Source organism: Gasterosteus aculeatus, chromosome 3 (assembly GCF_964276395.1).
Source record: "Gasterosteus aculeatus chromosome 3, fGasAcu3.hap1.1, whole genome shotgun sequence".
NCBI lineage: Eukaryota > Metazoa > Chordata > Actinopteri > Perciformes > Gasterosteidae > Gasterosteus > Gasterosteus aculeatus.
Genome location: NC_135690.1, coordinates 7606634 through 7628921, shown reverse-complemented (window position 1 = coordinate 7628921; position 22288 = coordinate 7606634). Strand labels below are relative to the sequence as shown.

At 45.1% G+C, this 22288-nt stretch overlaps 2 protein-coding genes across 51 annotated transcripts in view; both read right to left on the bottom strand.

Moving 5' to 3' along the window:
• Positions 1–1693: 1693 nt before the first annotated feature.
• Positions 1694–3971, bottom strand: LOC120816069 (ras-related protein Rap-2b). Its single transcript, XM_040171378.2, has one exon. It carries the CDS (start codon positions 3569–3571, stop codon positions 3023–3025), a length of 549 nt encoding a protein of 182 aa, XP_040027312.1. The 5' UTR covers positions 3572–3971; the 3' UTR covers positions 1694–3022.
• Positions 3972–5793: 1822 nt separating this feature from the next.
• LOC120816067 (muscleblind-like protein 1) overlaps positions 5794–22288 on the bottom strand; it is a 34382-nt gene continuing 17887 nt past the window's right edge. For 7 of the 50 annotated variants that reach the window (XM_078099386.1, XM_078099414.1, XM_040171348.2 and 4 more), the window contains 10 exons: positions 16380–16595; positions 16030–16254; positions 14761–15000; positions 13650–13703; positions 12305–12458; positions 11419–11454; positions 10605–10693; positions 10154–10198; positions 9415–9487; positions 5794–9274 (listed from right to left, as the gene is read on the bottom strand). In XM_078099386.1, the coding sequence (XP_077955512.1) occupies positions 9431–9487; positions 10154–10198; positions 10605–10693; positions 11419–11454; positions 12305–12458; positions 13650–13703; positions 14761–15000; positions 16030–16254; positions 16380–16595 (1116 nt within the window). In that variant the 3' untranslated portion in view covers positions 5794–9274; positions 9415–9430. The remainder of the gene's footprint in view (positions 9275–9414; positions 9488–10153; positions 10199–10604; positions 10694–11418; positions 11455–12304; positions 12459–13649; positions 13704–14760; positions 15001–16029; positions 16255–16379; positions 16596–22288) is intronic. The other 43 variants (XM_078099390.1, XM_040171354.2, XM_078099388.1 and 40 more) reach the window with 27 other exon arrangements.

Here is a 22288-nt window from a genome sequence, read left to right as displayed (position 1 = left end):
GAAGCCTTGTACCATCCACCCTTCCTCTCCTCCACGCACTCAAAGCCGAATGCATCAGCAGAACGAAATGCTGACGTAGCACAGATTGTAGATGTAGAGGCTTTAGACAAAGTGAGTGAAATGTTGCAGAGAACATGCTGATGGAGATGTAGTGCACATGTCGTAGGAGGCCAGGCGGGCAGATCTATGACATTCAAGATGAGGGTTTGTGTCAAAATCACAGTAAGCATAAGATGGTGTCACATTTGAGCAGGTGTAATAGCAGTTTGAAATGCTGCTAATTATATGTGTGTATGCTTCCATACGGTTATAAAAGTCATGCAAAAACCACTATGAACCTGTTTATAAACCAGTCCGGTTAATGGATAACAGTTTTTTTTGTAACATCTTTTGGAATCAGTATTAATATCAAATTGATGATCAGTATAAGTAGCATTTAACTGTTGTAGTTAGTTAAATTGCAGTTAGTTCTAACCACTCGGTTCTAGTTCAGTAAATGTCAATATGAATCAGTATTAAATCATATTTGCGTCCATGTTGTACACAGTTGCACAGACCATTTGATTTACATATATATACACAATTAAAAACATATTAACATCCAAAATGAAATCTCTAAAACTGGATGTTATGTTTTCTTTATGATCTTAAACTAGACGTAGTTACTGAAACTGTCAAATGAATGTAGTAAGAGTGTAAACAATTGTCCCTTTGAGCTCAACGTTCTTTCCCTCTGATGGGCAGTGACGGCCGTCCTGTTTGCTCACAGAGTTACGTGCTGTTTTACCGTGAAGCCACGTTAACACATTTGACCACTTGCTAGGATCAGAAACGTGTAGCTCAGCAACAAAATTAGCTTGCACACTTATTTCAACAGCTTCTTTTGTGCCGTCTGTTCCCCTTTTCTTATCTTCAACCACAAAAATGATCCACGGAAAAAACGTGGCCCTCAGATATTACGCGACATTTACTGAAAGCCACACGAGACGTTAGATAACCAGTTTCACTTGCTGCAGGTGGTCATCGCTCTCCCCGTACAGACCTGAACAGTGAGCATGTCTCTGCTGGATTGGATTTGATAATCTGTCTGTGGTCAGAGGGACACTTGAGGCAGCAGCAGCTCATGTCCCGGGCTGAGGAACGGTTCACAGAATACAAGTCTGCAGTATGTGCGGCTGAACACAAAAAGCCTCTTCTGTCCTCGCCCCCCCCCCCCAGCAAAACACGCCTACTGGAAACCGTACCCACTACCCAAACCACTGGAAAGAGAAGGTTTTTTTTTTTTAATTCAAGTGGACCCAGGACCACTTACTCCATAACACGGCCGCGGTGTTGAAGGCCTTTCAGTAAACATTCAGAATGTGAAACTCTTTTTCCTCTCGGTGAAGAAGTGTCAAATATGGCATCTAGTGCCGCGCCTTTGACCGCATTGTCCTCTGAATACCAAGAAAAGGGCCCGGCGAGAGCTGCAGCTGATTCTAGTCAAGTTTATCATTAGTCTGTTGGTTTCATTTAATTCATCTTAAAGTTTCACATGACGTGGGAAGATATTGAACATAGGCTGAAGGGGACAAACAGAGTCCCAAATCTTCACAGTGGTGAAGCTGGAAATAGAAAATAAACTATTAAGTAACTGTCAATGAACGCTTTTGTTGACTAATCCATTCGTGGGAGAATCACATTCAAAGCACCCCAAAATGAAGACTCTTTATGTCACAAGCAGAGACGAGCACAGTACACAGCGTTACGTAAAATGCTTTTTGTATTACAAGTCGTTCAAACTGACAGGTGGATGGCAGAAGATTGTTTTTCCGAAGGGAGATTTAACAATTACCGTAAGTAACACTTTTAAGAAAAGAAAGAAAAATAACCAAACAAGCTAGATACTACGGACAAACATGGCTTGCCTTTCACTGAAACGTAACACTAGTGGGTTAAAGACACTCTGCTTTTCTCGTTGGACCAGTACCTCGAGAAACGGCCCGAACCCGACCCTGAGACAGCAGGTCGGACACGAGCTCGGCCTCCTGACAGGCGCGTGGAAATGGGTTCGCTCCACTTTGACACCAAAAAAACTAAACGTAGGTTGTTCTCTGAAACCTGCTAAAAAGTTCTGATTGCCATCAAGACGCACTGCAGAAGAAGAAGAAGAAGTAGAAGGAGAAGGAGGGGCTCATCCGTTGGCACAGTCACAGGCGTTTTGTTGGGAAGGCACTTGACATGGGTCCACGCGTTCCCCCATGCAGCGGCAGCAATGCACGGCGGTCCTTGTTTGTGCACGCTGAGGAGGGACACCGTCAGCTAAGTGCAAGTTCCATGAAGAATCAACTTTCAGCACACCGGCAAAGGGGAGGGATAAAAACTAGAATACAAAGTCCTAACACAACTCAACCACAATCAACAGGTTTAAATACAGTATCTTAGTGGGTGGCGATCGGCGCTTCTTGGATCACGCCTGAACTTTTTGGGGGTAAATAAATTGAGGGGATCTTTGTTGGAGTAACCTGTGCAAGGCTCGAGTGGTGATTGATGCCTTTAAGAGCTATTTTAAGCGGGTTTGGGCACTGCTGCTCTCAGGCAAAAAGAAAGAAAGAAAAGTAGACGAATCCAAAGTGACTCTTGATGTAACTCCACCAACACCACCACCCCCCACCCCCAGGCAGGGGGTCCGAACAGTACAAATCAACAAATAAAACCACACAAACAATTTGAATAAGTGTCTCTTAGGTTTCACAATAAGACATTCCCATTGAGGCACATTTCCAGAGAAGTGTCATATACAAAGCTATAAAAAAAAGAAAAAAATCCCAAAACATTCAAGTACTTGTCATGTAAACACTTTTCCAGACTATAATACATAATCGAAAGTTGTCTTTGTCGATTTGTGTGCAACAATAAAACATCACGTGTGAGGAGAGAGAACAGATTTGCAAAACGCCTGCTGGAAAAATTAGAAGCTCAAATTCAGCACGGATGCACTTGTGTCTGTATACGTTTCCCCCCCACACACTTTTTCCTTCTTTTAGAGCAGGACACATGAGCAGCACTGGTTTCCCCCACTGGGAACACTGGAGTAGTTCATCTGCCTGACTATTTCTGCAAACAGTTCGTCGACTGAGCCTTTATTCTTGGCCGAAGTCTCGATGAACGGGCAGCTCCAGTCCTGCGCCAGCGCCTTGCCTTCCCCGGAGGACACCTCTCGCTCCCCCTCCAGGTCCACCTTGTTTCCCACCAGGATCATGGGCACCCTCTCGTACCTCTTCACCCGGATGATCTGGTCTCTCATGGGCTTGATGTCCTGGAAGCTCTGCTGGTTCACCAGGCTGTAGACCAGGATGAAGCCCTGGCCGTTCTTGATGTACAGGTCTCGCATGGAGGCGAACTGCTCGGTGCCCGCCGTGTCCAGGATCTCCAGCACGGACGGGGACGAGTCCACCTCGATCTCCTTCCGGTAGAAATCCTCGATCGTGGGGTCGTACTTCTCGATGAAGGAGCCCGTCACGAACTGGACCGTGAGCGCAGATTTCCCGACTCCACCCGACCCCAAAACAACCACTTTGTACTCCCTCATGGCTCGCGGGGTTGGAGGGCTGGTGGTGGAGGTGGGGGGGGGGAGACACCTCCCTTTCTTTTTTTTTTTTTTCTAGCTACGAAGCCTGCTCCCACCCGCCGACCAGCCCCGACGTTTCCCGACGCAGCGGCCCGGGGGAGGCTGTCCTCTGGCTCGGATAGGAGTCAAACGCCGCGCCGCCGAGTCCCCCCTCGCCCGCCGTGCGACGGCCGCGCAGCGCAGATCCGAGCAGCAGAATGGCCGCGCCCGCGCATCAGCGGGGGGAATCCGAGTACATGTTGATCGAACCGTATAGTGCGACGGCGCGGGGAAGCGTGATCGCCTCCCTCTCCTCTCGCGCGGCGTTTCCTGCCCACATCCTCCGGCGCGTCAGAAGCCCGACGCTCACTTCCGTTCTCTTAAAGGGGACGTCGCCCGGCAGGCCGCGACGTCACGTGACCGGCGGTCACCGCTCCGATCGAGGGCGCGTGGAGCCGTGACGGCGGATAAGAAACGCGTCCCCATTGAGGTCAGAGGTGAGAACATCTGTATGTGTCAGCTGACTCACGCTGGAGGAAGATCCGTGATCGTTTAACAATCACATACATGTACGCATGTATATGTATTTATGTTCAAGCACTACATTGACATTGCAGCCGAAAAACGAGAACCATTGTCTTAATTATGTGATGTGTAGTTAAAGCGATACAAGTAACTACTAATGACAACAGAAACGAAAGTAAAACATTGGCTTCCAGAGTGTAGTGGAGTAGAGGTATAAAGAAGTAAAATAATAGAAATACTCAAATTAGGCCCTAAGTACCTAAAAGTGACACTCAATCATAATGTATAATAATTACCAGCACCTCCTGTACTTTAGTAAAAGCACCAATATACAAGTACTACGTCCCAAATCCAGCATTGAAAGTGTAAAAGTATCGTGTATAGTGTAAAAGTAGTACTCAGTACTGATGAGTATACGTATTGTGCTGACACATTATATCATTGTATTAGTACTACTGATGTATTATTGTACACCGAATGAAGCATGACCTTCTTCATCGTCTATTTTCATCTCATTCAGTAAAGTACAAATATATGTCAAGGACCAAAAAGTATAATATTTATCCCTGAATTGTAAAGTAAACTGAAATATAAATACCCAAGTTCTTCAAATACTTGGCATTAGTATTCCACTACTGGACGTTTTTGTTGTTTTTCCATCTTCATGTTACAATAGTTCATGTGCAGCCGTGGCGTCGTAGGTGGGTATTGGGTCTGGGTCGGTATTTGTTTCTACAATCTAAGGTGTTACTCACGTTATTGTGTTACTTGTCTTTTGAGGAGTTTTCATAGCCGTATTTGACAATGATTAGATACGATTCCGTGTGAGTGAAGTGAAACATTGTCACACAATACTACGAAAAAGGAAATTCTCCTTTTTTATGCATTAACATCCAAGTGTAGCTTGAAATCTAATCTGATTATTAAATTCTATAGAAACCATGACGTTTCTATTGTTTATTGTTCTTGATCTGGTGTGGTAACGCGATCTGACAGACGTCACATGGCAACAAAATGTCTTGCTGACATCCTGAATGGCGGCACGACGAGAGAATGAGAAGCCCGGCCTATTCTAGAATAATTTATCAACAGAAGATACGTTTCAGATTGAAGAAATTGATGTTTCCGAAGCCAAACCCATGAAAATACTTTGTTTTTTGTGTTATTGCTTGTCAATAAACCTGTCGATAGAAATTTGGGAGTGGAAATCGCCTTTCAGTGTTTTGAATTTTGGAGGTGCCGCCTCCTTTGTTTGCATCCGTATCACAGGCTGAAGTCCCTGTATGCATAAGATACCGATGCGAACTGAACGGGCCACAATCTCTCCACAACACTTAAGAGGGAGAAATAAGACCTCCGATGAAACAAGATCCACTTGTGACCCAGATAAACTACACATTCTAGTAAAAATGTCCCTGCAGCAAGATCAATTTAATTAATATTATTATCAGTCCCTACGGAGGTACTCCAGTCCTGCTGACATTAAACCCTCAAGGTTGAAGTTCAGAAACAATGACAAATATAAATCTGAGAGCCTCCTCCTTTACATATGAGACATACATACTGTTTCTAGGTTATTAAACAATAAGTTGGAGATAAATAACTGAATCCCCTGAAATCTCCCTGTTTACTGACTTGACTCACACATCCAGCGCACAGAGACAGCAAGCACACTCCTGTTGCATGAGCAAATCAAATATTGTTTTATTCAGATTTGAGATTCAGAGTCAATTATGGCAACAATAAAATATGCATAAACAAATCCGAAGACAGAATAGTACATTATTGTGTGGCAACTGTTAAGCAAATACATAATTGAATGGTTGCACTTACAAGTAAAAAGCAGTCAAAGCATACACGTGCCCCCAGCAGGGAAGAGAAACCATGGCTCCAGCCAGCAGACCGAACATCTGGCTCGGAGAAAATGGTGCTTTGGTTCTATAGCAACTAAACACAGAAGCCTCGGGTCACAAACATGACGACCAGTGGGCTGTTACATTCATCTCAACGACTAATTGGCCAAATACGCATTTGGTGTGGTGAGCCTTCACCTGCTGAGTGCACAGCTAAGATAGCAGGAAGTTCTTCCCGTGAGTCAGTGTCCACTGTAATTATATGGCTATGAGAAAGTATCTGGGGTGGATGAGTGCTAATATTTGATCATTCTTTAAAGAACACATTTGCATGGAAAACATTGTTATCACACAAGAGTAAGATGACTTGTTTTTGAAGTATTATTTCTCCCCGCAGTGGATGTTATCTAACACACGTGTAATTTGCACACAAGAAAAAAGAACATATTTCTATGTATTCTGTAATCCGAATGTGTTATCATTCTTTACATTACTACGCATTGTATTTTCTTTACATGTTTTTACTTTTACATGCAGTCAAATCAAATTATAATAAAATACACATCATGAAATTTTAATGAATCAACTGTACCATGGGAGCATCAATACTGCATGACCAAGTCTAACCAATGATATATGCATATTATTGGATATGTCATCCCACAGGAGGGGCGGAGTAAGCGTGACACGGGGACATCTATTCCCCTTCGACATTCCCTGGCAATACTACTGATAAAATAAGACAAAAAGCGCATAGCTTTCTCTGAATGCATTGGCGATTTTAAACTAGTGCCCTTCTCCGCAAGCATTTATTTTAGCTGGTCTTCTAATTCAAGAATTTAAATTAATCTAACAAAATTCCTTATAATTATAGATCTTTTTTTATTCAAAATAATATCTCAATATGATACACATTTTTTTCTCTGTTCATTTGACTATATACAGAAGTGCAAAAAGTCAACCTTCGTCCCTTAGGTTAGAACGCATTATCTGCAGCATCACTGACCTCTCCAGTCAGGAAAAGTCTTTGCTTTCTCGCTCCTAATCTCACAATCCAACAAACATCCAAAAACCCGTCAACCTCACTGCTCGTTTTGGCCTGACATTCAGGGCAAACTTAAGAAATATTCCAACAAAAGTACATATCTTTTTTTTTTTAAATGGATACAGTAGAAAATAATTTTTACTCTAAAACATGGACAATCTATATTTCAATACAATATATTTTCAAACATGATCTTGACATGTTACAAGGAAAATTTAAGTTGGTTAAAACATTAGTTGTTTTTTTGTCTGCTCCGAGATGCCGCAGTGGCAGCAAATCAACTGATCTCATTCCTTGTATCAAAAAAGTCTTTCATCCACAAAATTAACTGACAATGTAACACCATCTGAAATAAAAGAACATCCAGCTCTATGAAAGAAGTGAATATTTAAAACTGACTCAACACATTATCCATTATATGGTTTGAAAAGTTATGAACGTCATACTACCTCAAAATCTACTACGGCGATATCAATGTCGTCAAGTAATATATAGTAAGGCAAAAACAACAAAAAGAAAATCTACAACTACATACCTCAAATAGATGAAAATCCTTAAGTAGTACATAACACAGGAGTTCAATTAAATTTAAGAGAGCAATTGTTACTTTTACATGAAGATAAAGAACAAAAAAAGAGATCATAAGCGGCACGTGACAGAAATATAAAACATCATTGGTGTTCTTTACCTGCACGGTGATTGAAAGTACATTTGATTGGGCCGGGACCCATTAATTGTAATCTAAGGCTTCGTTAGGTACATTACAATCGGTAAAGACACACTACACACCTCTGTGAAAACAGAAGAGAGATGCGATCATAAAATTGATGATAAATGAAAGATGATAAACATTTTTCCTCAACTAAGCCTCTTAAGTGACGCTTCTGTAACCATTTGTGAGCATGATTGAGAGAAAAAACTGTGCTTTGGTTTGTGTAGTCAGATCTACGAGTGAATGGGAACCTTTGCACTTTGCTCGGAAATACAAACACAGAGAATGCTGCTTTTCCTCAAAAGCGAAAGTTCACATGGGATGAGTGGTGAAATTAAAACTGGGGTGACCAGACAAATATTCATTCAAGTGCACATGCGGTTTAAATGACCTAATAGACCTTTAGGTCTGTTGTTTTAAATCCCCTTCGATGGCTCATCAGTGCTTCTTGGAGGCACAGTTTCAGAGTTGCTCCTCTTCAAACGAGGGAGAACAAGGTAACACGGTGTCAACTGAAGCTACACCCTCTGCTTCACCACGCTTTATAGTCAAAGGACTCGAGCAACAACTTAATCCCAAACTTCAAATTTAGATTTCAAAAGGAAAAAAAATTAAAACCATATTTGGCAAGAACCCCACTTGTAAAACTGATTATTTAGATTAACGAAGTTTTAAAAAAAAGAACCCCTCCCACTGTTGGGATATTGAAAACGAAACAGTACAAAAAAAGCCATACAGAACTTTTACCCTCAGTAAACAAATAACACTGCTGAGATAACACTCTGGTTTTAGCTGTTCGGCCTTGATGGCACATGACGAGGTGAGAAAAGCTTGCCTGGCTGTCAAGGTACACAGGTATGTTGGTTTTCCCAGAACATTCATACGTCCAAGTCCCTCATTTCAGCATCTAGTTTCACTAGTAGCCGTAAAAAACACAACACTGTACATGCCTAATTCTTTTGGCGAATAAAATTCCTGGTAAAATCATTGTGCCTTTTCAGATTTCAATTCAAAATTCAAACTGCATGTTTGCATTAGACTTGAAAACTATGAAATATGGCTATCAATAAAAACATAATAACAAAGCAGAACAAATTTTTAAAAAAAGGAAGGAAAGAAAACCTTGGCCTGCTAACGTACCAGCACTGGATGTTGCTATTCTGCAACCACGCTCTTGACCTTCTGTGCATGCGGTAGTGCTAAAGATTAAAACCCATTGAGTGTTATGATTTAGTCAGACACACAGGTGTAAATGTGAACTATTCCCACAGGCGGGAGAGACACACTGACCCCCGGCACCAAGATGTCCTCTTCTTCCAGCTGGACTTTGAATTTTTTCGACAACAGATTCTTCTTGACATTGATATGTGGGAAGATGGCACAAGGTCACGTGTTGCACCGGAGATGTTTACCCATGTGATGAGACCATCACCGTGGACCGGCTCAGAGATGGCAGACCCTCCTCGCCCCGTGGCTTGACATTCTGAAGGTTATGTACATAAAGGCTGAACTCTTTTGGCTTGGACGGTGCCAGCACACATTCGTTTGATCTGCAAGACACGACAAATTTTGTTTTAATAAAATGGGTTAACTGGTACGGACACAACCAGGTGAATGTTCAACCGGAGCTCTAATTAAAAACTACTTTGTGATGAATAGGGAGAGGATGAGCATTGAAACAGGAACTCACTGTTTTTTGAGAGGAACTACATTTGAGTCAGGTACTTGTGACTACTCAGATGATCTGCAGATATTATTGGAATCTGTGGGTGGGAAACAGACAAACAGATGAAATGGAGCATCCCCAGAGCCAAAAAAGTGGATGTGGGCTGACAACATAAACACAGCTCAACACATTCTAACCACATCCGCTTGCAACAACACGCATTGCTGAAAATGGACAAAGAACATTTAAGAGTTTCAGTTGTGACGCATATACGATAAGAATCCTAAGTTGTCCGTGTTGATGACCTGGACACCCCAGGTAAATGCAGACAACAGGTCCCGGATAAAGACTGCCCACACAATGATTCATCCTCTGTTTTCACACGTCGTTTTCTGTGGCGTTGTGGAACTGTGCAATGTGACAAACTGCTCTCAAAATACCTTCAAGAGAACTGAAAGCAGAAAGTTGCAAATCCTCTTGCAGGCTGATTCTAGAACTTTTTGGATTGTGTGCATTTCAGTTCTGTGTATTTAATACTGACATCGCAGCGGAATGATTGAAGGGACAGCCACACTCTGTTTAGTGTTTGTAACAAAACACTAACTTTAACAAAGAATATATCCATGTGGAACGTGGTGAAGCTTCACATTACAAGCCGTAAGCAGCGGCGAAAAAAAGCAACAAGAAAACAGCACCAAAGGGCACAGAGAGCGACTTTTGCACAGCTTGTGCAAATAATTTAATAAAACTACCTCATACATACCAATTGCATGTATTCGTTGGTAGTCAACTTTGATAAGGAAGAGTCCTCAAAATGGGAAAGGACAAAAATCGAGGTTACAACGGGGACAAACATTAAATGCAAAGACAGTTGGTTGTAAGAGACGTAGAAATATTATGGTTAGTTCAAACTGGGCACAGTATTGCATGTTCACACATGTTGGAGGCCAACAAGAGGGAGTACCGCCTTTTACCCAAACCCGCCCCAGGCTGTAAGACACAAGCACCCCCAGATCGCCCATGTGCATCCAAAGACACAGATGAGTGTGTGTGTGGGAGAGAGAGAGAGAGAGAGAGAGATAGAGCGAGAGAGAGAGAGAGAGAGAGAGAGAGAGAGATAGATAGATAGAGCGAGAGAGAGAGAGAGAGATAGATAGAGCGAGAGACAGATGGAGAGAGAGAGAGAGAGAGAGAGAGGCAGTAGAGGTGCAAACCTGATTGGTGGAGGCAGTTGCGAAGGGGCTTGTGGCAGATGAGGTGGCTGCAGACACAGAGGCTGGACTACCACCGTGCATCATGGGAACTTTTTTTGGAGGGAAAATCATGTAAGCAAAAATACACAGAGGAGCAGTGTAGCCACACACATACCAGGCAAACGGAAGGAGGGGAGAAGGAGAGCGGGGGAGTCAGAGAGCGATTGGATTTAACTGCTTCCCTTTCTTCCCTCTGCCAACACTGATGAGACGTCTTGTGATTTGAGAACTCGATGTGACGCAGTGTGGCAGCGCGGACTTACTTCCACATTTGCGCGTGTTGTTAGAAGTACAGTGACCACTACTTTACTCTGGTGGTAAAACACCAGATGAGGGCAAACTTTAAAAAGTCGGACAAATATAAAGTCACGTGAGTCTTTAATGCAGAAGGTTGTGATTAAACTCCTTCAGTTTTAAAAAGATATTTCTTAGGTTTCAATAGGTGTCAGAAAAGCCGAGTTCGGAGCCAGCGTGAGGACGACAATGGTCAAGCAAGATAAAGTATAGTTGCACAGACAATAATAACAAAATAAAGTTCAGTTAAATTGATTATAAACAACAGCTGTCATACAAGTAACAGAATTGCTCTTTCCACGTGTGGAGGACTCCTGCTTATGATTCAAATCACGCAACAAAAGCAGTGACCCTCACGTCGGCAAAATGCAACTTGAAAAGTTCCAATAGGTCATTATTAATACAATGCAGTAGATTTTGATGACGTGCGAGTCACAGACACGAGGTTACAGACAACTGAAGAAGGAAAGCTGGAACCTACCAATGCTGGCTGAAGGTGTCATGCACAATATTGAGCCTGCCCATCATGCAGTGCAACAGGAAGTGGATTGGATAGGGAAGAGAAATCAAAACAGCCCATCACATGGTTCGTTAGAGTGAGGGGAGAGATAAAGTGGGGGGGAGGGGGAGGGGGAGGGGGAAAGATTAATATCTCTTTGGTCACAGTCATCAGCGAATTGGAAAAGGCAAAGTGCTCATCAAATGCTCAAGTGTGAACCTTAACTTTTGTCTGAAGTGCACTGCATATGAATGTGTAATACAAACAAGGGTGATAGTGCGGTTACGGTTAGAACCATCAGGTATTAAACATCACATACACGCTGGAGACAGAAGTAAGGCGAAGTGTACAGAAGCCTGTTTGTTGCCGTTAACCAACCCGTCCAGCCCCCTCTGATCCGAGCCCAAGCCAAAGCCCCAGCGACGGTTTCCCTCCGAATACCTCATCGCACCGCGGACACCTTTTATCTAACCAAGCGGCGACAAGGCTCCGCCTGCGCGTGCTTCTGTTGGAGGAGCACGAAGCTATGTGGTGTTTTATTAAAACAGGCAGAGCGAGATTCTAACCGATTGTTAAAAGCTATTTGCCGTGTGATCTTTCCACGCTTTTCGACTTGAAAGTTTGACTCTTGCGGGCTTGCAGCGGAGATTTACGTTTTTCTGTATGAATGTCTTTGCAAGTTCTCTCTATCCGAGAGCAAAACAAGATAATAAACAGTCCACACACAAACCGCTCCATCCTGCAAACTACCACTTTGCCCGCCCCCAGACGAGCGGGGAGCCGGGTTAGACCGATCCAGGCCTCCTCCGGGGAGGGAGGCGGATTGGGGGAGTCAGAGCACTATTGCTGGTTGCTTTGGAAGCCATACCTGATGGAAGGAAAGCAGCCTGCTGCTGAAACTGCATGCTGGCCAGAGCCTGTTGGTACTGGAGCATGCTGGTGTTAAACATGGCAGAGGCCCCGTTGGCTTTCTCCAGGGCCGCCCGCTTGGGCATGGGAGCCATGACACTAGGGGTGATGCCCTGCCCAGCCAGACGGGAGGAGGCCAGGGAATAACAGGAAAATAACAAAGAACAGAGAGAGAGAGAGAGAGAGAGAGAGAGAGAGAGAGAGAGAGAGAGAGAGAGAGAGAGAGAGAGAGAGAGAGAGAGAGAGAGAGTGTGTGTTGGAAAGAGGCAAAAAACGGGAAAGAAAACAAAAAAGGTACATACGTTAGAGGACATTGTATAAACAGCACCACAGAATCCATGTGTGTACAACAACAATAGTCTCATCAGTAGCAAGCAAGCAGCAGTCTGACACAAGTACTAGACAAGCAGGAGCATGGTGCTTACTGGAGCTACTGGCTAACAAGCATTCATGTATTCAGTGTATTTCATTTGGAAGCTTGAGTGTTATTTACTGTGGACTTCTAAGGCTGACTAAATGCAATGTGAGCAAGCATTAACTTTTCAAACAATGAGGCTGCTAACAGGAGGGGAAACAGGTAGGAAGCACAGAGAGAGGGAGGCTGCACTGCTAGCTCCATGATAAACTGTGTAAGCCACGTTTAAGTGATGGTTCACTCTCAGACAAATGGAAAACAAATGGCCTCAGGCCAAGGGGCATGAGTCAGACGTTAAAGAATACTTTCCTGGTGTGTGTCATTTACACCATGGAGCGCTTTTTGCGCGGATTTGGTTGTGGCATTGAGGCCATCCTTGAGGGGACGGAGTGAACTATCATTTGAACTGTAATCATCTGTTATGGTGGGGTCACTCCTGTTTTAAAGGCCGCTCCTCCGAGCCCCACCCGTATCCTTCTGACATGCACTAGTAACACAGACATGCACACATTGGATTGAGCTGCTCCACAACACTGACCACTGACTTGGACGTAAGACTGAAGCCATGCCACCGTTATAGAAGCTCTACTTCCCTAGCCCTCGCTGACTTTTGTTAGATAGGCTACAGGTGATTAATTGATTGTGGCTCCCGATCGCAAACTCCACATTAGAATTGGTGTTAGAGGGGGATTTTCCGCATGAAGATAGATGTTTGGCGTTGGATGAAACCCGAACCCAGAAAGCCACAATCATTTGATCACAGGCAATAATGGCAGATCAACAGGAAGAAAAAACAGACAACGACAACAAAAATAGCAAGGTATCTTTGGTTAAACACTGCTCTACCACAAAGCCACATGCCAAGCTAAAAGGTGAAAGGTCATAGTACCAGGTCAAAGGTTGCGTCGAGGGGTCGCTTCAGTGATTTGACAGCCGACTGAGTCTTAATTAGCAGGCAGCGAGCACATGATGGCAATGGGCCAATGGGGTTCAAGCGCATTAACATAAACCAGCAAGCAGAGGTGCATCATGGGGGCAGCAGTGCAGTTTGGGTATAGGTGAGAAAAAACAAAAACAAATAAAAAAACAAATCATTGGAATGCAATATACAAGGGGATAACAGGACCAAGGCATGCACAGTGTGGACACTAGCTCTACTGCTCAACAGTTAAATGATCATCAATAATCAATGATAACTACAAATCTACATTAGTTATTGTCTCACAAAGATGGATGAATATAGCGGTGAGAATATTATTAAAACATTTATCTAAGTGAATAGGACAGAAAATGTGGGAGCACAATTCACAGGTTTGTGTTTCTTCGCAGTCAGAGCGACATGACAGCGATTCGCCCAAAGCTCTCAGCATCAATATGTCAATGAGAGCGTGCAGAAAACGGGGGGGGTTGGGGGGGTAGTCAGCGGGCAAGTTTGGCTGCACTATTGTTCACAGGTGCTGCTACTGTGACACAACACAATGAGGCATCCCTTTTAATAAGGTCAAGAGGAAGAGAAGTAATAGATAGGAAGTACAGAAACAATGGTGTCATAAATAAGACTGGACCAAAAGAGAGAGAGAGAGAGAGAGAGAAGGACGGACTCTCTGCTTGTGGTCTGAGATGAGTTGAAGAAGGAACAAGGAACATACAGGAAGTCATTTTTTTCAGATCAGGATTGGAAAATGAGCTAAATGCAATTTATTGAGAAGAATGCCACATTGTTTGATTCCTTCTTCATTTCACCGTGTTCTGAGCAGATACTACCCAAGTTTCACCTTTAGAGTTTGACCTGGCAAAAGCAGAACTGATAAAAGCTACGCTATACCAACCAGGACGTTGAGACACTTTTGTAAAAGCATGAGACACACAACACACCATTTCCCCACTGGGTGATCTTATAGTAGACAGCCCTGAGACAAAATGCAGGAATTTCCCCGACGTTGCTGCTCTAAGCCTGTGGCGTGGGTGTAAATGAGTGTGACATCTACGCGAGCGCTCACCATGGCCGCGGCGGCTGTGGCCTGGTTCACCTGGTGCTGGGCCGCCTTAATTTTGGCCTGCAGATGGGCCGGCGGGTGGAAGTACTTGCACTTTTCCCGGGAGCACCGGCCCTTGATGTAGTCCATGCACACGGTGACGGTGTTGTCGTTGGTGTCGATCATGGTGCTGTCTGAGGGGTGAGCGAAGCGACAGTCGGTCTCCCCCCGAGAGCAGTTGCCCCTCTGATACTCCCGACACACCTGGAAGCAAAGTGAGAGGACAGATGAGACACAAGAACGCTTCCTGTTTGAGGCGTTCTGGTGTCTTTATATAGAATATATGAAGTGTGTAGTAACAAACGTCTTTGTAGCTGCGTGCTGAAGCTTGAGCACTCTCACCCCATGAACATAGAATTGCTTTTGAAATATCTCTATTGGAGCATAATACTCTCTATACTATACTATTTTGGATGTGAGACACCAGGGGGCAGCACTTTCTTCGAAATGAGATGTGCCAAGAAGTCATGGGTATCACTCACGTGATCTCCTCTGCATTGAGTGTCAGCGGTGTGCGTTCAAACTCCATAACACATGCTCTACAAAACACTGCATATCCAGGCTGTTGTTGTTGTATTTTTCAAACTAATAAATAAATGGGAATTGGGAGATTTCCATTGCAGTAACAAGAAAGCTATAATTGTAGTTTCAGTTCCTCTCAGAATCAGAGAGCAATGGATTCTTTCTAGACTCTACGGTCACACCACCAGCTACTGTAGAGGGGGAAGACACGGAGGAACTTCGACCGGAATGCAATGGTGCCGCAACCAACATGGACTTTTACTAGGCTAGAAAGAACGTGTTCCTTTACTACTGCCACCGTGGAAAATGTTCCACTCAAACGAATATTCCTCGCAACAATGTTTTGCACAGACTGTATATGAACTAAGGAAGTTCATGTCAGAGGGAGTTCATGAAAAAAGCAAACAAGTCTGAAATAAGACTGTTAAGCATCATAATTTTTAACTCAGCATCATAATGTGATAAAATATTGCAGTTTATAAACTTCTGAGGGCTTTTAACTTCATCTTCTTTTAATTAGCTTCTCTTTTGAATAACGGTGCCTGCTGGCAAATTAGAACTGTTTGTGAAACACTTTAAGTGCAGTAAATGCTGCCGCTATTTTTACGCTTGTTAAACCACTTGTTTACAACACTTGTCATGTTTACAGGCTCGTTATAATCCCAGCCCCCCCCCCTTTTCAAGACCCGGTTCTATGCATCAGTCCGTTACCTCAAGTCTATCTGTTCTCAGCAGTTTCTGGGCCGCAGCAGCGGCAGCGTTGGGGACTTGGCCGACGTTGGGGCTGGAGGCCATGAGCACAGGGGCGCTGGGCATTATCTCCTGGGGCATCAGGCCTGGTGACATGGGACTCAAGTAGGGATTGAAGGCTGCGGCTGCGGCTGCTGCCGCCGCGCCGGCGTTGGTGGCCATGCCCGGCGCCATCGAGAACATGGGCTGGAAGGGAACCAGAAAGGAAAGCGGTAGAATGAAATAATTATGTGTGCACAGGAACCACAAGCTGCGAGCTCGTTGTATGGGAAAAGAGAGGGACCGACGGGGAGACGTGTATCTGGTCTCACCGTGTGCAGCAGCTGTAGTGTGTTCATACGTGTGTGTCCTCTCACCATAGGTGGTAGCTGCGTGCCGGGCATCATGGCGTTGGCGAGATGCATCTGTTGGGCGAGCATGACCATGTTCTTCTGCTGGATCAGGTTGTTCCTGCCGTTGATCTCCAGCTGGGTCTTTAGGTGCGGAGGCGGGTGCAGGTACTTGCAGTTCTCCCTGGAACAACGGCCCTGAAGGCGGCACGCAGAGGTGACAGAGAGGAGCCGTGAGAATCACACGGGAACTGCAGGACTTTAAAATAGGACAAGCAGGCAACCAATCACGTCTATGTTGTGGTATGTTGGATACCGAGGTCACTGGCTGAGGATGCCGTGCTATCTCACTGTGGCTGCCTCTTGTCGGTCGGACATTTGGGATTTCAGATGATTGCGGTGATCACCTGACTTTCCCTCTGGTGCCGCTATGAGGTTGAAACCTCAATTATTAGGTAGATTGATATAAAATTAAACCTCTGACTTTTCCTCTCGAGCCAGTCTGAGCTGCACTTTGTGTTTCTTTGCTAATTATCAAACGTTAGCATGCTAAACGAAGACACCATGGCTAAAGTTAGCATTTAGCACAGCATCTAATGTGGTCTTTGGGTACTCTGACAGCTCGTCAACTTTTAATCCAGAATGATTGAAACAGTACAATGAAAATGGACAAATCACAATGTGAATATGGCGGGAAAATTTTTTAAGAAATTAAATAAGTGAAATACACCAGAAAGGCTTGATATCAGACCATCCGTTTCACATGTGACCTGACCCGGGTCCAGCACTAATTGGTACCAGCTTGCTATTCCTGTCGGTCCCGGCAGGGACGTGGGTATGTGTGTGTGTGTGTGTGTGGGTTTGCGTGTTTGACAAACACCGTAGCTCTGATCCCCAGACATCCGACTGAGCTACATTTCTAACCAGCGCTATAAATACTGTCCACTGATATGATTGGTGTATATTGTATAAGCAGTCACCCGGAGGTCACACTACAAAGTCCCTGACTAATTATCCGAGACTCGGGTCCCTTTTTGCCTCCTGCTGTGAGTAGCCAATTCAGTCTGAGGAGGAGTAGTCTGGAATAATGGTCTGACACACTCCTTCTTCGGCAATATTATGCGTACACACACTAATGTGTGCCTGGCGGGGTCGTGTTCGGATGACAGGTGGCGGGACACGTTTCGCAAACATTAGGGAAACGCACACGCAAAACACGTCCACAATGTAAGAAAGACGAGTATTTACTTTCAGCCCTGAGGCACAGCTGAGCGGACGCTGACAGGCCTGACCCCTATAGGATTCATGTCCATAACCCTTCGTCCCCCCAGCCCCCCTTGCCCATCTCCCTCACTTTCACTGACACTGGAGCAGCGGACAGGTGCGAGGGAGAGAGGGTGAGGAGAGGGTGAGGAGAGAGGGACACTTAAATGGCAAGGGGAAGGCATCTTTAAGATGTTTTTATTTAGTCCATATAGAAGTTGCCATCTCAAATTCTCATTTTATTGCCTTGTTAGAAGCCAAGTCTCTTACATTCGGTGTCCTCATTACCTTCTGTCACTGCCTCGATGACGTGGCGTTCGGTTTTGGTTGAGTTTAGAATTCAGAAGACTTCGGACACTGAAAACACTCTCAGGTGTGTGTGTGTGTGTGTGTGTGTGTGTGTAATCCTGCGTGTCGTACATGTGTGAGAGGTGAGAGGAGCTGAAAGGCGCTTCTAACAGCGCTCATCCAGAGAGTGGCAACGGCCTGCAGCTGCGGTGCAGAGAGATGGTGTTTGTGTTGCGTGCGTGAGTGCAGAGTGGGCGTTGCCTTCCCCCCATGTGACCCTGTCCGTCGACGGCGTGATGCACAGCTGCACGTGGCTCTGTGCAGGTTTAAGGTGGGAGCGCAACACGTGGCTTTGACTTCAACCAACTGCATTCGCCATTCTGCCGGAAAAAAAAGGAACCATAAAGGCAGCCATTTTAAAAATGAAGAATCAGGTCCCAGAAGAGGAAACGCCAGGCTTCATAAGTAGGGGAGAGAAAGAGAGAGAGAGAGACACTCACAAAGTGACTGAGAGCTGCGTCAGGGAAATTTTAGAGCTTGCAGATAGAGAGAGAGAGAGAAACGGAGAGGAGGAGAACGACGTCGCCTCTCTCACATCGTGTTTGTGGCTGTTATTGTGACATCAGCGGCCTTGAGGAGCAGCAAGAGGCGGTGTCCACGGCAACAGAGCAGCCAGACACTCCTGCTCCAACAACAGCCTCTGAAGGACTGCTGCCCCTGAATGGGGACGCAGCTAGAGATTCTAAAGACAACAACCAAATCTATTCATTAAGCATCGCCGGTCTGTGCTGCTAATACAACCATCGTGAACATGCTGATTTACCACCGCTTTTTGTTCTCCAGCAGGGGACCCAACACCGGAACCGACAATTACACTATCTCATCATACCGACGCTATTTAAAGTCTTTATGCAAAAATAATGATGGATGTGCTACGGAGAGCCACGGGGGGCTTCAAAGCATTTATTTGTCATGGCACGGTGAGAAAAGTACCTGATGACAATAGGATCAGCTAATAGACTCGTTCAGTCGTCAGAATGATGAAAGCAATGAAAGGGGCGCCTGCACGCCATCGGCTGACTGCACGGCGTCAGTGCAGGTCGATGAGTACAGGGTCGTAACATTTTGTCTACCGTCATTGAGGAGTGTTCTTCTTCCAGTCTGATCAAAGGCCATAAACAATTCAAAAAAGTTTGAATATTTCACAAACAGGTCGTCAATTATTGGCTGTAACTGCAGATTACATACAGAATGAATCATCGAACAATTATACGTTAATATTACTATTTCAGAAGAAGTGCAACATCTGCACCCCCCCCCCCGCCTCCTATAAGGCGATGAGCTTTCTCCAGGTGACATCAGAGTTGCTAAACTCCAATATGGGAATAATAATCCCGCAAAGGCTACCGTTCGTTCACACTGATGTTAATAACGCGTCCCACCCAGATCGCACTCTCCTGTAACCCTGCCTCTCTCCCGTGCACACCCACCCGCCTTTTGTGACTGTGTGGGATTTAACCAAACAATGAAGCAATGTGTAAAGAATGCTGGGTGGGGCCGCATCCCATCCATCTGAGGTGGCGAGACGAAGCATGCGGCAAGATGTATTAATGCGCATGTGCTTCGAGAGGGGAAGCGCAAAACAGGGGGAGGCGTCGGGAAGAGAGAGAAAGAAAAAAAAAAACGGGCCTCCGCTTCTGCTTCTTGACTCGTTGTACAGAAGCGGCGAATGGTTCGGGGGCCGTACGTTTCTGATCTGCTGCTACGTGACGGACCCTGGCGACCATCACCGTGTTTGGAGGAAAAACAAAACACAGTGATGAAATATCGGGTTATTTCAATTTAAGCATTTATAGAGGTCTTGTCATAGACATCTTTTTTTTTTTTGAGATGTGCCAAGAAGTGTTCTATGCAACACACTTGGTAAACCGGCTATGCCTTTTCTCAAATATGAACACATTTACATGTCTAAATACACTTTTCTGCTCCCTGTGTGTGGCGGAACAATGCGGGCTGTGGTGTGAGGCGCCACTGTTCTCTGCCCCGCGTTCCGGCAACTACTGTCCAAACAGGCGCACACATGAAAGGCCGCTCTCCTCACACACACGCTGTGAATGAGGCTTTGTTTTGCTGGCGAGCAGCGGACCCTCATCGGCCCCGTGCTCGGAAATACAGTGCGCAATAGAAGGCCCACGAGCAGGTTCTAGTCAGTGAAGTAGCACGCAGAATAGAGGAAAAGTCGATTAAATGTGTTGAATAAGAAATAAAGCTCACTCACAGTTAATGCTAGACTTCTACAGTGAAGCATAAATGTTTTTTCTTACTTAACGCTGCATTTTAATTAGCGGTAACATTTTCCAAGGGCACAAAAGAGACGTTAAGAGATCTGCAGGATGCTTCCACTTGCATTTCTTCAATCAAACCACAGCAGCATTATGTGCTTAATAGTTACAGCATGGACACCGGTGACACATTAACAACCATCACCAAACAATGGCGGAGAGGATTGTGGGATAGAACGCGGACCGCTCGGAGAGGGATGAGCCGAGCCAGAGGTGATCGTTACCGTCATCGATCATTTTCAGAAAGTAACCCAAAAGCAACGGTGCGCCGTTGGAAGGCCGTCTCAGTCAATGCTCCGTCAGAAAAACACAAACATGCAGCCACACACACACACACACACACACACACACACACACACACAGGCCGCACTGTTTGTGTAGACACAAACAAGGCTGACGCACACTGAGCGAGGAGTTATTCACACTTGACAGGGTGTTGGTTCTGAGAAATGCCTCGGGTCAGATGTCGCGTACACAGGAGCCTTCGCTCCAAACTTAGACCTCTCTGCCCCCCCCCCCCCCCCCTATCTCTTTTCACACCAAAACACACGTTCTGTTGACTTTATCGTTGCTGGTTTTTGCGGCGTCCGTCCGACACGCAACTTTGCCTCCTCTCCTGTGAGGCCTAACAAGGTCACTTCTCAACTTTTCATCATCTGTAATCACGGAGCAATCTCCCGGGCATTGATTGGAGCAGCAGTACTTTATGAAAGCCCACCAGTGCTCGCTGTGCGAGGAGGCCTGGGAACGTTCATTTAATCATTTCTCAGCTGCCCTTCCCAGTGGGAGAGAGACAGAGGAGTCACCGCGCACAAATGACAAGGTTCTGGCCAGTAACAACGCTTTGTTCTCGAAATGACCTGATCATGAGGTGTGCCCCTTTTCTCGGGTTGTGAAGGGTTAACGACCAAGGTCTGCCATGTATCTTAATCAGCCATTTCTTAACAAATTAACCTGAAAGTTGAATGTTCTGGTGAAACCAAGAGTTAGACCTCTGGTGTCTCAGCGGAGCATCTGTATCGAAAGCAAATGTGTCGACAGTCTCGATATGAAGCAAAAGTAATGGAGGCACACAGGAAGAAAAAAATCATTTGAAAGAGACAGAAAAGAAGTGTTGTGCATGTTTCCCTCCCCCCTCCTCCTTCTTTTCATCTCCCTATGCAGTCTACACTCGTGTTTCTACCACTTCCGAGCAACCGTTTTGCAATGCATCTATAAACATTGCTGAAACTCTTACAGAGGGTTTAGACGCACTCGTTTTGTCTTTTACAAGCCTTTTTGCATCACCCCTTTCTGACCACCTTTATCTGCGCAGGGTTTGATTCCTCCTCGGTTTAGGGCCACCTGGATTGCATAAACAGAGAAATATTCTCTTCCATCCAAGGCCAATTAATGACCACCTGTCAGATGATTAATATGTAACAGCATTTACAGATTTAATCTGGCGTGTTTTCTGCTAATCTGACCTCGCACACTGTAATCCTATCCAGAGACCTAATCCCAGTGGAAAGTGTTTTCTAAAAAGAAATCTGAAGATGTCTGAATCCTAAATAATATAATGGAACAACCATTGCCATCTAACCAACAGCCCCCCCCCCCAAGGTCCAGTGAAGACTTATTAACTGGCAGCGTGTGGATGCACTTTGCTGGTGCATTATGAACCTGCTGCCGGTAGATGATGCAGTGCAGTATGAGGCGGTTCCACCAGGACCTCCAGCGGTCTGGAGGACACAAAACTAATCAGGGCCAACACCAAGTGGACACTATGCGGTGCCACTGGTTCAGGTCCACAGAGAAAAACAAGGACACATGAACGGATGGAGGCCAGGCGAAAGAGGGACATCTTCTGAGAGGGTTGTTAATGGACTGTTAACTGCTGACTTGTTCCGTCAACTCGATGTCACATAAGATGGGTGACAAGGGACACTTTATAAAAATGGAGAGGTTTTGCATTTGTGCGGTTTGTGATGGAATCAGAGACACGGAGAAGGTAACGGG

Excerpts from the sequence above, each read along its gene's own strand:
- LOC120816069 (XM_040171378.2), bottom strand. The coding sequence starts at position 3,571 with ATGAGGGAGTACAAAGTGGTTGTTTTGGGGTCGGGTGGAGTCGGGAAA.